We start from the raw sequence: 18358 nt of genomic DNA, 5'->3' as shown, positions 1-18358 counted from the left end.
TGTGCAATGCAATCTTCCCCCCCTTTCCCTCCAATCTGTTCTGAAGTTTCCCCCACCCCGGAGAGCAGCTTTGGTGATGGCATGCAGGGAGAAGTGGGGGCAAAGTTCCCTTGGGCCAGTGCTAAAATCTTGCAGTAGCACAAACATTGTGAATTACACTTTGATGGGGAAGAACAGCATTTCTAGTGGGGGGATGTGAGAATCACAACCATCTGCTTTTCTTCCTGCTGAGCAATGAAAAGCTCTATTGGGTGATGAGTTTCACTGAATATATGTATTGCTTACACAATATGAATCCCAAAGGGAACTACAGGAATTGACGCCTGTTTAAATTAATCAGGGTCTAGCAAAAGTGAGGATGTGCATAAAAAAATGCTTACCATCCTTGTCTTCATGGATTGAATCAAGCCCAACAACAAAGGTCCGAATCATATCCATTGCCATTTGAAACTCAGCTCTTATTTTCACTTCCTTTTGATCTAAGGAGGAGGTAGGTAGAAAAGAAATGGTTAAAATGTCTGACTACCTGGGGGAGGGGATACTTGGTTTCAAACTGCTTTTAATATTGAATTTAAATTGCTGACTTGTAAGGCAGATAAGAAGTCAAATCAACAAAACCATGACTATGACTTTTATTCATATTTTCTCAGCCCTTGATAGCGGCTGTCCTGCTGGTCTGAAGTCCTGTTTCCATTTAGCCTGTTGCTTCTGTCATCAGATGCTTTGGCCTTCCTTTGAGAGCTTTAGATTTTTGGGTTTCTAGATACACCTGTCCTCTTTGTCCTGTGGACTTGCATTTGCCAGGCTGCCTCATGCCCTGCTGTATGCAAATTCTTAGATCATTTGGTTCCCTCCCCCCTGAGCTTTGCTTACTTTGAGTGCCCTTTAAATATGAATTAGCTATGAATATAGGCCATTTGTTCATCAATCCAGTGCTATTTTTCTAAAAAAAAAAAGAGGCACTGGAACTCAGCATGAATGCCTCCCTTGTTCCCTTAGATTGGCAACGGAGTCCACCTGAGAGGGCCTGGAACTGATGAATTTCGGCTGGAAAAGGCCCTGCATATATCTTGATATTTACGTAGGCTCTGGACCCACCCACTTTATCCTCTGCAGCCTGTTTTCCCCAAGCACTTTCCTTCAAGGGACTGGAGCCCTAGCAGAGGGCAGGCTGGCGAGGATCAGGAATGGGGGCTCTCCCCCAGCAAATGAGGATTAGTTGGGAAAGGAGCAGAGAATGGCAACTGGGAAAGGGAATTGTCCAGGGTGTCCCAGGGACTTGTGTTAGCCTGTGCTTCTGTTCCAAGTTCTGGAACTCACTTATAAATTGTAAGCAAAACAGTGCCATTGCTCTCAATGGGTGACAGCTGCAACTCCCTCCCTGAAATCAAAGAGGGATCAAAGGGATAAATGGAAGGTGGATCCTGCCATCTCTTTTTGGAAATGCTATTGGCATTGAAGGAACGCCCGTGACATTAGTTGCAAAGTATGCTAATTATGTACTTACATAGAATGTAAATCAGCAGTGTCATGACAGCAAGGATGCAAATCTCAAGTATGATAAATCTTTCACCCGTTGGAGATTGGAAGAAGGTAACCAAGTCCTGAAAACCAGATGCTTGAAGAAACAAAATTCTACTTTAGCCATCAGGAGCCAACATACCATTCCCAGCCCAGGAAAAAGGCTTCCATATGCTGTGGCAGCCATCAGCCAGAGACAGTCACTTGCTCAGGGGGTGGGCACTTGGGAGGATAAGGAGGTGGAGATGGCAAGGTGAGATGCTGAGGCATCAGGCATAAGCCTGCATTTTATTAATGTTTGATCAGGACTTGTATATTAAAGAGGGCTTAGATTTTCAAAAGTAGATTTTCAAACGTTTCATGCCAGGCAAGAAGGCTAGCTGCTTAAGAAAACACTGGTAATGTTTTCCTAGACAAAGGGGCCCCTTTTGATTGATAGCAGAAAGCAATTCTCAAAGTCGTAAAAGCTGAAATTACAGACTGAGTAATGACACTGACCCTACATGTTACAGAAGATAACAAAGGCAGAGATAAATATAATTAGGAATGGGCAAATAGTAAAATGATACCATGGGCCTCTCTTAAACCTTGAGCTGTATTTTCTAAGGCCAGAGGCAAATGGGGAGAAGCATCTAGCTGACAGAGAAAGAGAGGCTTTTTTTGGGAAGTCTTTTTAAAACTGTTTCTTTCTTAAACTGAGAGAGTTTGGGAAGAGCTAATGGAAACAAAGCAACTGGCTGGAGAAGGGGGGGGATGTAAACTGAAGAGGTTTCTTCTGAAACTGTTTTAAACTGAGTTCTTTTTTTTTCTTCTTCTTTCTCTCTCTACTTTAAAAAGGCCTTATTCCTTTTAGGAGGCTACCTGTGTTGTGTATTAAGTATATTGGCTTAAATGTAATTATGCAAAGGATTTAAGAAATGCTAGATTTCATATAGTTGTAAAGAGTTGTATTTATCCTGGAATTAAGTCAGCCAGCAGTTTAGCCCCCCTGCCAGACAGGAAGACGCCATCAAATGCTGTCCAGATATATTAGCTGTCAGACATTTGTTTAGAAACCTTCAAATGAAGGATATCTTTCAATGTTGATGTGAAACTCAAGATCCTTGACATATGTTTAAGATAAAAATTTAAGATTAACCATTTGTTTTAGAAGGCAATAGGGCAGGGAGGGCAAGAGGTGAGCTGGTAATTAAGATTCCTTGTTGAGACACATGTAAGATATATTACTACTTATTTGTCATTTATAGATGTAACAATATATAGCTGTTTGTGTTCCATATAAGGACAGGAGGATGTGGGTGTATCTTTTAGGATTGGATATAGCAATCAGCCAATAGGAAATCCAACTAGGCTGATTGGACAGAGGCAGCCACAGGAGGAGCAAAGGGGGCTGGATTAAGGGGATATAAGGGCTGGCCATAATGGCAGGAGCCAGGCCAGAGCTTGGTAACCATATACCACTGTGCCTCTCATTTATTTGTCTGACAAATAAATAATTATTTTAATTTCTCTATTGCTGCGTTGAATATTTCATTCCAGCTAAGCGTTAACCACAAGCAGGCTTGCTGCTTGAGGAAACTTTTCTTACAAATGTCTGGATCAGAAGACAGGAGCCTTAGATGTTACTTTCTGCACCCCAGACAAATGACAAGATGCCCCCTCCATACACATAATTCCACATTCAGAAGCTGGGCTGGCCAGGCCCTTGGCTGATATTTCGATGCTGCTGATGGGGCAGCAGACTAACTGAGGAGGTGCAGTGCAGCTTGTGTGGTCTTCATATCTCTACCCACCCCAGCACCTGCTACTTGAGGCAACTGCCTCATTCTGCCCAATGATGGAGCCATTCCTGGCTGCACACAGTAAAGGAACACCACAGCCAGCAGCAAAGAGTGGGCTGGATCCTGGGGTTTCTATGGGGATTAGGGGATCTCTGGCACCCAAAGAGCTGTGTGTGCTACTCTCTGCACTCCTCCCTAGCACAACATGACTGGCTCCACTCCCTGCCTGTCTCTCCATCAACTTCCCTTTCCCATGCATTCCTCTACTTCATGAGAAACCTCATCCCATATGACTGCGCTGTATACAGACCACCAGTTTCTTTTGCTGCTGCTTTACGCTTTCTGAGCGCTAGCTGTCTTCTGGACATTGCATATCTTCTGGATGCTGCACTCTTTGCAGGCGTTAGCTTCCCCATCCTCTCAGTTTTGTCTGTGAAACAACAAGCTATTATAACATGGAGTATAAGACTATGAACACATTGGTTGGATGGTGGGTGTTTAACCTTCCAAACTCAGAGTATAAGTCTCTTGGCAAGCATCAAAGCTCACAGTATTTGCTTTTGTTGTCCTGCACTTAATCTCCCTATTACAGGAACATAAATTTTAAAGTAGATGCACACCTACAAATGTCAAGGATTTTCTTGGTACAAAGTTGAAATGCACAACAACTTAAAGTAAAAAATGGGTCTCAAGGGGCATTTCCAATATTACACTTTGGTGTCTATCAGTATTAGACAATCCTTTCCTATAAAGACATTTTTGAAACGTCTTTCTTTTTCTTCTGCTGGATCAATCTCAGCTTTAAACCAAAAAGATGTTCCATATGGATTCCAAGGAATTTAAAAAATATTTTAGGTAATATAGCACATTCTCATTTTGCACTCTATTTCTTTCTAAACTCCTGGACATCTAGTTTCTAGAAGTTCAGTAAGCATTTGCAAACAACAGTTATGGGTTTGATCCATATGTTCACTCTATATTTATTTTACGGGGTAAATCAAATTTGGGGCAATCTTCTTTGTGAATGAAATGGGTTGATCTGTACATCAGCTGATAAGATCAGATGGAGTGTTTTCGTTTCTGCTAATATTGCAGCTGAAATCTCAGTTACTGGTGTGTGCTAAAAAGAAATATCTTATTTTGCAACATTCATTGGTGTTTATTTAGAGGCTATCTGCTTATGTCAAGATTACTTGCTGTGCCAAATTACCATGCCTAAAGGTCCAAATGCCTTTCAATTTTGTGTTTGTCCCTTCTGCAGCAGCAACTAGAGCTGTTTTCATCAAGATACCAGCCCTCAGGCTGAAAGTGGCTTCCCCATAATACATTGCCAAATGTTCACCATTTCATAGATCGTGTGGGATCTATGAGGTCTTCAGATGTTCCTGGGTGCCAACTCCCTCCATCACAGGCATCATGGTCAATGGTTGGGAATGAGGGGAGTTGTAGACCAGTAACATCTGGAGGGCCACATGTTCCTCACCCTTTAAGGAAGGTATATACATTTATTTATATAACTACCTCCTGATCATCAGAAAAGATGGAGTACTAGATCCAGTCTCAGTTGGATGCATATAAATCCAATTGAGTCTATCAAGAAAAAAAGAAAGAAAGAAGAGGGCAATTGTCTAATCCCATTTCAAAGCCAACTGATCTAGCAGCCCTTGATATGCAAGTAAATGGGTTTCCCAAAGACTTATATTTTCTGGATCATGCTCTAGATCTGGATTTACAAACTGGGCCCATGAATCAGAGCAGGGCACCTGTATTGCCAGGGAATAAAACTGAATGTGGTGCTCCTGGTTTGCAATGTAGCTGGAGCTTTAATATAAGGAACATGGCTGTTGGAGAAGAAGTGAAAGGAACTTCATGGCTTGGCCAGCTATCAAACACCTGACTGCATGGGGGATGGATTGAGGAATCTTCGGTTGGGGAGACATGAAGAACTAAACCTATTAGTCTATCTGTATTATGACTATTGTTGCCTAAGATCTTTTGCATAATAATAATAATAATAATAATAATAATAATAATAATAAATATTTATACCCCTCCCATCTGGCTGGGTTTCCCCAGCCACTCTGGACGGCTTCCAGCAAAAGATTAAAAATACATTAAAACATCAGTCATTATAAACTTCCCTAAACAGGGCTGCCTGCCTATAGATTACATTATTGGCTTTACAGTTCTAGTATTTAAAAGAGAAAGACCACCTGTTGCTTATAAAAGCTCCTTATCATTTAGCCTCTTAGTGACCTTTCGGCCTTGTAATGAGACCCTGCAATTATCATAGCTTGTAAGGAAAGTGTTCCACCCATCAGACCACTTTCTGTTTGGATACCTTGGTGTTGTCATGAAACAATCTTTTCACTAATTTCTTCTTAAGGATGTTTCATCCTCCCACTGGCTAAGAACCACCTCCCTTGTGATGTCAGGCATTCCAGAACTCCTCCCATTTAGGCTATACCATTTCCGATTGGCTACTGATCATATCCAATCAGGATTCCACATAAAGCATAAATCCAGGGAAATGTTGGTTTCAGATTTATTATACTAATTAATTTTTCAAAAGATATTAGTCTTATTTTTTATTTAGGCCGGGTACATACTTTACCTTCAAAGCATATCCCCCAGAAGAATCCTTACTCCTCATAAACTCTGCTAGTAATATTGGAAAGCTTTCTATCTCAACACTTATACCAGGAAATATGGCAAAGTGCATTAGTGTAAATCTTCATTTGCAAAGTTAAAGCACAAAGAAAAGGAACAGAAGCAGTTAAATTTCAACATGTTTGGTCTACGTTTATTGAATGTATCATCATCAAAACATACATGCCACCAGTGCTATTTTTCCACACTGAAAAGGTACTGGAACCTACCATGAACACCTCCCTTGCTCTCTCACAATGGTGTCCACCTGAGTGGTGTCAGAACTGAGTTCAAGCGAGTTCCAGATGCAAAAAAGCCCTGCATGCAACTGAGCTTCAGCCAATGGCAGCTCATCGAGAATTGTACTTGGATAGAAAGACAGATCTGCACAAACTCTGAGCTGGGCTCTGAAAGCTTCATATGCTAGAAACCCCTCATAACTATGTACCCTTATTCCTGTTATTGCTCATTATGTTTTTGTATGTTTATATGTCACTACCAATAAAAATATTGTTCAAAAATGATTTCTGTCATTCATATCCTGCCCTTCTGTATAAAGATACAAAAATCATATAACACTGGTCCTATCTCCAGTGGCTCCCAGTACATTTCTGAGCACAATTCAAAATGTTGGTGCTGACCTTTAATCCTCTAAATGGCCTCAGCCCTGGATACCTGAAGGAGCATCTCCACCCCCATAGTCCAGCCTGGACACTGAAGTCCAGCTCCAAGGGCCTTCTTCTGGCTCCCTCACTATGAGAAGTGAGGTTGCAGCGAACCAGGCAGAGGGAAGGTGGCAGTAGCACCTTCCCTGTGGAACACCCTTCCATCAGATGTCAAGGAGATTAAGAACTACACAACTTTTAGAAGACATCTGAAGGCAGCCCTGTATCGGGAAATTTTTAACACCAGAAGCAGAGAGACCAGTAGATTCAGAGGCTGCTCAATTGGGGGAAGAGCTGGACATTTTTGAGATAGTAGCTAGGCAACCAGGAGGGAGGGAGCCTTTAGGAGATTCTTCATTTGAGTGTGGCAGGGAAGTCCTTCCCTCCCCTAGAACTTGGATGACTGAAAGGGCCCAGGAACAATAGAAGCACTGAGGAAGGACAGGTGGCTGGTGGCACACTTCTTGCTATGGAAGAGAAGGGGACTCAGAGTGAGCAACTGCCATCTGTGGGAAGGGCGGCTTGATGCTGTGCTCAATATGTTGTTGTAAATAAAATGGACTATAAACCTGCCAAAGGCTTGTTATTTCTTATTGGAAGCTACCGGAGGGAGAGGGAAACTCCCTTGCCAGCCAGTGTACTTGACATCCCCTGAAACAGCCTTGGCTATTTTGCCTCCCCTATTGGGCACTGGTAAAAGCATCTGGTACAGATAAAGAGCTCCCTTAACTGCCTCCCTTGTAATTGCTGGGAAATGTAGGAGGGTGGCAACATGAAATAAAAGATTGCAGCTGGTTGTGCTTCCGCCCGTGCTAGGTTCCCAGGTCTGCTCTAAGGGATCCAGTAGAGAGAGACAGCTCTGGCAGGGTTGTGGGACGGGGGCGCAATGGACTTGCCTTGCACATGCACATTCTCTGGCTGGGAAGGAAGGCTCCCAGACACACTGCTTCCTGGGACACAGGTGTTCTATGTCACACTCCTAGAATGGCAGTTCCCAAGCGCAAATATGCTCCTTTGGGGCTTGTCTTGGTACCAAAGGAAAAAAAGAAAACCCCACGGAAATTTTGGCAAATTCTAAAAATCCTCGAGGATGGGGATGTAGGCCCCGAAAAAGAAGACATGTCCGAGAAAACCAGGATGTATGGCAACCCTATTACAGGGTGGAGCCCAAGTCTATGTTCAAAGATAGGAGGGCTAAGGCAGGATTTGGAGAAAGAAGTAACACCCTCTATAGAAGTGCCTTTGCCTTGCATGGTTTATTTCATGTATACATTAAAAACAATTCTATTATATGAATATCTTTCTCTATTTTTTATTTTATTTTTTTAGGTTTTCACATAATACATCTTAGGAACACCATATGTTTACTATTCTCATTTTTCTGTGGCTTCCCATATCGCTTGATAAGATTTTATACCACCACTCTCTGAAATGCCCATTTGTTTCTAACATTACACAATGTATAAAATATAAACCTGAAGACTTCCAGTCTGCAACGACGGAAAGGGAAATATGGCTCAAAGCGAATCAGCTGCTTTGGGGGGGGCAGTTTGCGGGCAGCTCGGAGGCAACAAGCACCCCAAAGAAAGTCAACCAGGACATCGAGGGTTCCTGCAGAGATCAAAAGTAAGCTCCCAATGGTTCTGCAGAGTCCCATCTGATGATGTCTGGGCTCAGTGGTAGAGCTTCTGATTTTGGTTCGCACTCCAGCAGTATGATGCCTCATAATTCCGTCTCCACGAGTTGCAGATTTCCCTGAAAATAAAACCAAAGGAAAGGATTTTGTCTTTACAAAATCTTAAATTCTTCCGTCACCACGTTATTTACAATTAATTTAGCCTTTTGTTCTGAATAAATTGCACTTATACCATTTTCAAAACCTTGGCCTACCCCCATCCCCTGTAAGTTCTTCTTCATAAAACTCCAAGAAATATTGTCAAAAGCTTTCTCTGCGTCCACAAATATCAAAACTGCCTTAGTATTTATGTTCACTTGTAATTTTTCTAAAATATTGATTATGTTTCTCACATTATCAGACAGATGTCTACCCGGGAGAAAGCCTGCTTGGTCTTTATGTATCTCTTCCACTAGCACTTTCTTTAGTCTTTTAGCCATAATGTCTTCAAAGATTTTGTAATCCACATTGAGCAATGATATGGGGCAGTAGTTCTTAAGCTGAGTCTTTTCAGTCTCTGTTTTCGGTACAAGTGTAATATACGCTTCTTTCCATGACTCTGGTGCCCTTTTTCCTCCCATTATTTCATTACAAACTTCTTTTAAAGGTTGTACTAGCCATTCTTTTAAAGATCTGTAGTATCTAGAAGTCAATCCATCCGGTCCTGGAGATTTACCTAGTTGCATATTCTGAATGGCACCTTCTACCTCCTGTTCAGTTATTTTATAGTTCAACATTAATTTATTTTCTTGCGAAATTTTTTGTAATCCATTAGTTTTCAAAAATCGGTCTACATCAATCTCTTTCTGTGGCCCTTGTGTGTATAATTGTTTAAAGTACCTCTGGAAACAGTTTCTGATCTCAACTGGGTTCTGTATATTCCTTCCTTCCACTTCTAAGTTAGTAACAGTAATTAATTTTTGTCTTTTTTTTATTTGCCAAGCTAATAATTTTCCACATTTATTAGCCGACTCAAATGTCTTTTGTCTCATTTGTTTAATTTTCCATTCTATCTCCTGATTCATCATTTTCATGTATTGTACTTGATATAGTTTTATTTCTCTCAATATTTCTTGCGACTTTGGTTTTGCTCTCAATTTCTTTTCATTTTCCTTTATTTTCTCCAATATTTTATCCTTCTTTTCATTTTGAATTCTCTTCTTTAATACATTCTGTTGTATCAAGAACCCTCTCATAACAGCTTTGCTTGCGTCCCAGATTACTCTTTTTTCAACATTGGTGTTCATATTTATCTCAAAATAGTCTCTCAAGGTTTTTTGGGCCTTCTTAATCACTTCATCTCTAAATAAGGTGTCATTCATCCTCCATCTGAAGGAACCGGTTGGTGTTAGTTTCATTTCCATCTTAACAGCATTATGGTCGGAGCAAGTTTTTGGGCAGATTTCCACTTTTCTTGTCTTTGGTGCCATTCCTCTAGTTACCCATATTTGGTCAATTCTTGTCCATGTCAGTTTAGCTTCAGAGATGAAGGTTCCCTCTCTAGCCAAGGGGTTCTTTGTTCTCCAAATATCAACCAAGTCCAAGTTGTCTGTCATCTCAAAAAAAGTTTTCGGTAGTCTACCATCCTTAGTGACTACCTGTCTTTGTGCCTTGTCCATGTGTGTAGATACCACTCCATTCATATCTCCCATCAAAATCACATTATAGTCCAAATAGTCCATCAAGGTCTCATGCAGTTTTTTTAAAAAATTCAGATTTCCCCTCATTTGGTGCGTAGACTCCTACTATTAAAGATTTCTCTCCTTGTATTTGAATTTCAGTTGCCACAAATCTTCCTTGGTCATCTTTGAAGATAAATTTCGGTAATAGTCTCTCCTTTGCATAAATCACTACGCCTCTTTTTTAAACTTTATCCGAAGAAATAAATTCTTGGCCCAGTCTTTTATTAATCAATACCTTCCTGTGTAATCTTATTACATGTGTTTCCTGTAAACAAATCAACTCCAATTGTTCCTTTTTTAGTAAGTGAAACACAGATTTCCTTTTCTGAGGGGAGTTCAAATCGTTACAATTCCAACTTAATAGTTGCAGAGGCATGATGTAGTTACTTTACTTTCCTCCAACTGCACCAAGTGCTTGTTCCTGTTCTGTAGGTGGTATCACCTTCTCCAGGCGGTCTCTTAATTCAAAAGGTAGTTTTGGTATGTCTAAAGTTCCTCTTTCTAGTATTCCTGGCTCTTCTCCAGCTTCTTTCTGCAGGTCTTCACCGTGGTCTCTCAAAAATCTTGCTTTGTCGTCCTCTGATCTTATTTTTATCTTTCTTCCTTTAAAGCTAAAAGAAAGGCCTTGGTGGACTTCCCACCTAAAGATGATTTTGTTATTTCTCAGCAGGGCAGCCAAATCTCTGTAATTGGACCTAAGGTCTAGAAGATATTTCGGAATGTCCTTAAATATCTCCACTTTCGACTGATGTATTACCAAAGTCTTCTGGAAGTGCAGACTCAAGATTTTGTCTCTCTCCTTTTTTGTTCGGAGGGTAATCAAACAGTCTCTCACCCTGTTCTTCTTCCCTCCTCTTCCAAGCCTAAAAGCACTCACTATCTTGAAGTTATCCTTTTCCAAATCTGGGTTCCAAAAGTCTGCAAATTCCTGCGTAAGAAAGTCAATCAAGTTGTCTTTCTCAAGTTCAGGTACAGCCCTGATTCTTAAATTCGTTTGCTTCTCCTTCAATTCAATCATAGACAGTATTGACCTATGGTCTTCCAATTGCTTGTGTATTGGTGGTAACTTCTCTTCTACAGCAACTGCTATTTCCTTTGCTTCTTCAGCTGTCTTTCGAGTTGAAGTAGATTCCTGCAGTAATTTCTCAATAGTTTCTGTGTTCGTATTTACCTTCTGTCCCAAATTGTTAATGCTTGTGGTATTTTGATCAATTTTATTTGATGTTTCAGCTACTTGTTTGCTTAATTTTTCCAAAGATTCATTAATTTTACCAAGTGCCTGAGCTAAAACATCCTCAGAAGCCATTCCTTTGGGTTTAGATTGTGCCAATGCAGCTCCTGTTGGTAAACCAGGAGGGCCAGATGTTGATGCTCTTCGCTGCAGCCCAATGTCTGTGCGTAACACTTTACCAGACCTTGTTGCTTTTTCCTGAAGCAAATCTATTTTCTCTTTTCCATTTGCCATAACAGTCTAGATAATACTCAAGGTCAATCCCACGATCAGAGTTTGTTATGAAGTGGAAAATTCCCCTGGCCCAGTTGTTATTGTAACAATCTCAAACTTCCTCTAGGGGGGCACAGTAACAGGCAACAGTTGTTACTTTAAAATAAATGTCCTTTTTCTTTTAATCCCCCAGCTCACAAAATAGACAACAGTTTTAAATTCAGTTATTTTCCAGTTACTTTGAAACCAGGGGAAACCAGCCAGAAATATTGTATCTCACTTGTATCAGACTTGCGGAGTTAGCTGTCAAAAGATACTTTCACCAACAGCGCATTTCACAGTACAGCATTCTATTTTTCATTGGCAGTCCGTTCCCAGGTTTAAGCGGTGGACTCTTAGCTTCTTTTTCTCTCTTTTTACAGGAAAATACAGTTCAAACCTTTCCCCCCCTCCTCTCCTGCAATCAAGGGGGGAAATTGCTTGTTTTAGATGATAGAATTATAGTCTTTTTCAAGCATCTTTCAAGGTTTTAGCTTACAAGTTCATTGCTTTCCTCTATTTACAAAGAACGGAAGGCAGACTTCCTGTTTATGCCTCTCCATTTCAGTATCCAATTACTTCTTTTTTTCTCTCCTTTTGTTTTCCCAAATTAACCTACTCACGGATCGTTGTTTTGTAGCCAAATTGTCACAGGAAAAAGGTAGCGCTCTCCAGTAACGGCTGTGCGGCTTCGCTCCACGGAAGAAGCAGTTGACTCACAGCACCGCGCCGCTGCCCCGCTTCACTCCGGAACCCGTAGTCGGGCTCCTTTGCATGTTGGGGGGGCGCAAAAGGTGCCCGCCGAGTCCCACGGTCACAGGCTTCACCCGCCTGTGATTTTTGAAGGGTCCCCGCTTCGCCGTAGTGGTGCAGACCCGATTCCCGCAGAGCCAGTCCCCTCCGAGTCAGAGGGAATCTGCCATTACCGATGGCGCCACCTCCGGAAGTCCCATCTTCATGACATTTTCTTTTAGTGCATTGCATGCAGTAAATCTCAGACCCTCTTTCCATAATTTGACCCATTCATTTAACTGTATAATATATCCAAAGTCTTTTGCCCAATGAATCATAACTGATTTTACCTCCTTATCTTTCAAGTGCCATTCAAGCAGTAATTTGTACATTTTGGACAGAATTTTAAAATCATTATTCAATATTTCTTGTTGAAACCTCGATTCTTTTTCACAAAAGCCCTTTTCTTTAATATCTTGTTTAAATACTTCATTAATCTGATGATAATGTAACCAATCATTAACATACTCTTTCACTTCCTCATATGGTTTCAATTTCCATTTTCCTCCTTCTCTAATTACCAATTTTCCATATGTTATCCACTTCCCGCTCATACTGACCTTTTTTACACACATCATTTCTAATGGAGACAACCAATGTGGTGTTTTTTGTTCCAGTAGGTTTTTATACCTATCCCAAATTTCAATAAGAGATCTTCTAAATATGTGGTTTCCAAATCCTTTATTGACCTTTTTTTACCATACTATAAATATGCATTCCAACCAAATCTATTATCATGGCCTGCTAAATCCAACAATTCTGTATTTTCCAATTTCATCCACTCCTTCAACCAACAGAGGCACGATGCTCCATAATATAATTTCAAGTCCGGCAGGGCGAAGCCTCCTCTTTCCTTTGCATCTGTTAATAACTTATATTGTATTCTCGGCTTCTTACCCTGCCAGATATATCTTGAAATTATCTTCTGCCACTCTTTAAATATTGCTGCCCCTTTGATTATGGAATTGTCTGAAACAGAAATAACATCTTTGGTAGCACGTTCATCTTTATTGCTGATATCCTTCCCCAAAATGATAGTTTTAACCTTCCCCATACCTCTAGATCCCTTTTAACATTATTCCACATTGGTGTATAATTATTTTGAAACAGATCAATATTTTTAGGAGTTAACCAAATTCCTAAGTATTTAACTTTTTTAACCACTTCTATACCTATCTGTTGTTGCAATGTTTCAACCAATTCCTGTTCCATGTTTTTAACCATTATCTTAATTTTCCTTTATTCAGTTTAAAACCCCTCACTTGACCGAACTGCTCTATCTCCTCAATTACTTCATTGATACTTGTTGGTGGTTCTTCAATTGTTAAAACCAAGTCATCGGCAAAGGCTTTTACCTTATATTCATTCCGACCGACTGTAACACCCTTTATCTGCTCATTTGTCCTTATCGACCTTAGAAGTACTTCCAGTACCGATATGAATAATAATGGAGAAAGGGTACATCCTTGTCTTGTGCCTTTAGCAATTACAATATTTTCTGCTTCCAGTAGTAGATAGGTAGCCGTGTTGGTCTGCCATAGTCAAAATAAAAAAATTAAAAAAATTAAAAAGGTGCTACTGGAAGGAATTTTTTTATTTTGAATATTTTCTGCTGTTATATTATTTACAATCAATTTTGCTTTCTGATCAGTAGATATAGCTTTTAAACCATCTAAGAAGAATTGACCCATATCCATAAGTTCCAAATTTTTTAGCATAAATTCCCAAGATATATTATCAAAGGCCTTTTCCACATCCACAAAAATTAACATTGCTTGTTTTTCATTCCTGGCTGTCAGGTATTCAATTATATTCACTATATTCCTTATGTTATCTTTCATCTGTCTGCCAGGAAGAAAACCTGCCTGATCTTTATGTATAATTTCTTTCAGTATTTTTTTACATCCTGCTCGCTAATATGCTTGCAAATAATTTATAATCATTATTCAACAGCGAAATTGGCCGATAATTCTTTACTTGCATTAAATCAGAGTCTTGCTTCGGAATAAATGTAATATATGCTTCTTTCCATGTTTCAGGTAATTCTCCTTTCTTTAATATATTGTTCATAACTTCTTTCATTGGCACAAGTAGGATGTGTTTCATTTCTTTATAGTATCTTGCAGTGAATCTATCCGGTCCCGGTGTCTTCCCACTTTTCAATTGTTTTTTGGCTTCTTTAATTTTGTTTGTTTAGTCGTTTAGTCGTGTCCGACTCTTCGTGACCCCCTGGACCAGGGGTAGTGTTTAAATTTTTGGAAAAGCAATAAATATTATTTTTTTTAAAAAGACTTGAACTGCAATAACTCTACCTTCCTCATCTTTAAAAATCTGCTGAGCTTCCAATTTATTTTTTATATACAGCACCACCCCTCTCTTCTTGCTTCTGTCTGATGAAATAAATTCGTTTCCTAGTGTTTTTTTTAATTTTTTAATTTTTAATTTTTCTATGTCTTCTCACCAGATGAGTCTCTTGCAAACAAATAATGTCCAAATTCTTCCTCTTCAAATAATATTCAATTTTATTGCATTTTTTTAATCGTTCATCCCATTAATATTCCAAGTCCATAATTTCAGACTTGCATTTTTCACAGCAGTGGGCTAAAACGCCCCTTCTCAGGAGAAGAGAATGTACCTTATCAGCACAGTGAGAGCGGGCTAGATGAAGGTCAACTCTCTGAGGAGCAGCCGCTAGTGTGCACGGCTCTGAAGTTTATGATTGTATGCAATAAATCTTCTTGTAATTACAACCACTACATGCTGATTACCTAAGCCAGTGTGCTGTAGTGGTTAAGAGTGGTAGACTGCTAATCTGGTGAACCAGGTTCGCATATCCGCTCCTCCCCATGCAGCTGCTGGGTGACCTTGGGCCAGTCACACTTCTTTGAAGTCTCTCAGCCCCACTCACCTCACAGAGTGTTTGTTGTGGGGGAGGAAGGGAAAGGAGAATGTTAGCCGCTTTGAGACTCCTTCGGGTAGTGATAAAGCAGGATATCAAATCTAAACTCTTCTCTTCTAAGCCGGCAGTCTGCCAGATCTTGACAGAATTCGTGGATTGATTATTTGCTTTATTTCTGTGTTTCAAAACCTTTTAAATTTCCATTACATTCTGGTCATAATAATAGACGCTTGTACAACAACTGCAATATTAATAACTTCTAGTTGTGTTGACACAGTAAATGATTTATAAAAGGACAAGTGAGCAACTCAAACTATATATTTGTTCTTCCTGTGTGTGGCAATTATTTTGTCTCATGTAAGAATCTATACAAAGCTTTAAAAATATTCATTGAACGGTTGCCCTTTTTTGTAATAATTTGTCCTGCATAGTTCAGTAATTTATTTTGCCAATCTTCTTCATTATCTTTTTTGGCCAAGACTTCTTCCTTCCATAGTGGTTGGCTGGTCTTAGCCTGGCATCCAGTCTCACATATTGGAGCCAAGTTTTTCGCTCAAACGTTCCATCAAGTCCTGTACATCTCAATATCATAACTTCAAATTTTTTTTAACAACAATCATTTCCCACATTTTCTTCAAATCTTTATATGTCTTTTCCCAGGCCTTTTTAATAATTTTACATTGCCACCACATAAGATAGCCTCTTAAACCTTTTGCCCTCCCTTCCTGTTTCTTCTCCAGCACAGTCAAAGCCTCCCAAATCATTTCACACATGGTACCATCTTCATCAGTCAGGACCTACCAAATCATTTCACATGGAATTCCATTTTTTGTCTTTGACTATTCTTACTTTCCCTTGTATTTTCCTCAGACCTCGTTTGTCTACCATTCCCACCTTGGTGGTTTGTGCATTGTGCACCTCTTTTAATTGTCTCCCAGCCTCTGAAAGTGCATCAGTATTTTTAAGAATTTGAGAAGCTGTTTTGTTAACATCTTCCTTTATTGGCTCAAAATTTTAATATATAAAAGCAAATCAAACAATTCATATTTCAAATTCTCTTGTATTGCAGTCTGGCTGGGTACTTTTAACATTGAGCTTTTTCCTTTTGCCATTTCCAATTTAGAGTATATTGGCAAAACCTACTGGTGTTTCACAACTTTATGACTAGTTGCAGGACCTTAGCCAGACCTAGCAGAGTAAATGCAGAATCCACAGAAGCAATTGGCAACTTGGCTGCAGACAGGATAGACGAAGCAGGAACCAGGAACTTGTAGTTAAGTGTTTATTATATACAGTGGACTATTTACAGGAACAGAACACAGATCTTTAGCTAGCTCTCTCTGACATGACTCACAATTCCTAAACTGACACACTGAACCACTGAACTAATGAACTAACACATTCCAGTTAGTAGACCATTAATTATCATTCCCTTGAGAGAGCTTGACCAATCATGGAGCTGTCTCCATGCCTCTGTATCACCAGGCAGACTTACTCCTTCACATGGCCTTTTGGCTGTCTGCCAAACCTTAATTGACTCTGTGTGAGTAGCTGGATGTACACAGTTTCCCAACAGAGTGGTGGAGACAATTCTCCTCTTTACCCAGCTTCCTCTATAGGGTTTAATTCCAAAACACCAAGCCCTTTCCCACCACAGTGTGTATTATTTTTAGCTTTCTCAGTACTTTGTCAAGGTCATCAACTCAGCAGTGGAAGCCTATTTTTCCAACCTAATCCCTCCACCTCTGCCACTTTGCTCACAAATATCTGTTTCTGACAATTATATGTACAAATCTTTGCATCCATTCATGTCAAAATAGTTATAAGATCCATCATAATAATACTGAATAGATTTCAATTGCTAAGAACTTTCTTTTCCACAACCATAAGCGAAACATTTAAGACAGTGGTGTTGCAGCTCCCTGAGAATCCATATAATAAATCAATGTTATTAAATTTATTTTAGACAATGTTCACAGTGAGTATTCTGGTCCTCTTCTTTTTCTCTTGATTTTTAGCCAGCAAATGCCTTTTTAGTGAAATAAATACATAATTGTAAATCCGTTAATTTGGACATCTTCAGAGTAGATCCAAAAGTACTTTCCCAGAAGTAAAATAGTTTCCAGAGAGTTAATCTTATCTTTCTTCCAGAAAACAATTATAATATTGTTCTGCAGCACCCCGAGACACCCCAATGGTCCTCTTAGGTTTTTTGGGGGGAGGCGCATCACCCTTGGGCTCTTCCCCTCACTCTATGGAGCCGAATCTGATGGAGCCATCAGATTCTCAGTCCGATTGCCATTTTGCGAGGACCTGGAAACCCGCTGAATGAAAAATTTAGCCCTTGAGGGAACTCCCAACGGAATTGAATGTTGTGTTTTCTCAAAGCATCTGCTATGAATATCACTTAAATCTCCTGAGATCAAGGATTTTCTTGATGAAGTTGAAGATTCAAGGGCAGCCCCACCCACATGAGTGCATTACAGTAATACAGCCTTCAGATTATTAACACATGGGCTACAGTGATCAGGTTACTGCTGTCCAGGAATGGTGTCAGTTGGTGAAGGAGACCAAATTGATTTATTGGCCCTCATCCAGTCCACCATTGTATTGAGACACTGGATAGCTCCATTTGCCAGAGCATAGTGCTGATACAGTGGTGCCCCACAAGACGAATGCCTCGCAAGACGGAAAACCCGCTAGACGAAAGGGTTTTCCGTTTTGGAGGTGCTTCGCAAAACAAATTTCCTATGGGCTTGCTTCGCAAGACGAAAATGTCTTGCGAGTTCCTGCGGGGTTTTTTTCCTCCCCTCCCCTTTTCCCAAGCCGCTAAGCCGCTTATCAGCTGATCCTAAGCCGCTAAGCCGCTTATCAGCTGATCCGCTAAGCCGCTTATCAGCTGATCCGCTAAGCCGCTAAACCGCTTATCAGCTGATCCGCTAAGCCCGCTAAGCCGCTAATAGCGCTAAGCCGCTAATGGGCTTGCTTCGCAAGACGGAAAAACCGCAAGACGAAGAGACTCGCGGAACGGATTCTTTTCATCTTGTGAGGCACCACTGTAATGCCAAGTCTGCAAGTTCGAGCCCCATAAGGAACAGTTGCACATTCCTGCTTGGCAGGGGGTTGGACTAGATGATCCTCAGGGTCCCTTTCAACTCTATGATTCTATGATTCTACCACCTGGGACGAAAAATTAAGTCTCCTGCAGCCT

The 18358-nt window shown here is 40.3% G+C and overlaps 1 protein-coding gene across 12 annotated transcripts in view; it reads right to left on the bottom strand.

Annotated features, from left to right (window-relative positions):
• Positions 1 to 18358, bottom strand: part of LOC308594305 (CD209 antigen-like protein C) — a 140113-nt gene that overhangs the window by 101246 nt on the left and 20509 nt on the right. For 2 of the 12 annotated variants that reach the window (XM_081207344.1, XM_081207353.1), the window contains exons 1-4: positions 5644 to 5760; positions 3613 to 3747; positions 1508 to 1618; positions 381 to 479 (exon numbers count right to left, since the gene is read on the bottom strand). The exons of 1 other annotated variant lie outside the window; for it this stretch is intronic. In XM_081207344.1, coding sequence (XP_081063470.1) covers positions 381 to 479; positions 1508 to 1618; positions 3613 to 3718 — 316 coding nt within the window. In that variant the 5' untranslated portion in view covers positions 3719 to 3747; positions 5644 to 5760. Of the gene's footprint in view, positions 1 to 380; positions 480 to 1507; positions 1619 to 3612; positions 3748 to 4823; positions 4893 to 5643; positions 5765 to 18358 lie in introns of those variants that run through there. 9 more of the 12 variants (XM_081207355.1, XM_081207346.1, XM_081207348.1 and 6 more) reach the window with 9 other exon arrangements.

This window comes from Podarcis bocagei (assembly GCF_964188305.1).
Source record: "Podarcis bocagei genome assembly, chromosome: 9".
NCBI classification, from domain to species: domain Eukaryota; kingdom Metazoa; phylum Chordata; class Lepidosauria; order Squamata; family Lacertidae; genus Podarcis; species Podarcis bocagei.
Note: the sequence above shows the minus strand (reverse complement) of the source record. Positions and strands in the feature narration are given on the sequence as shown.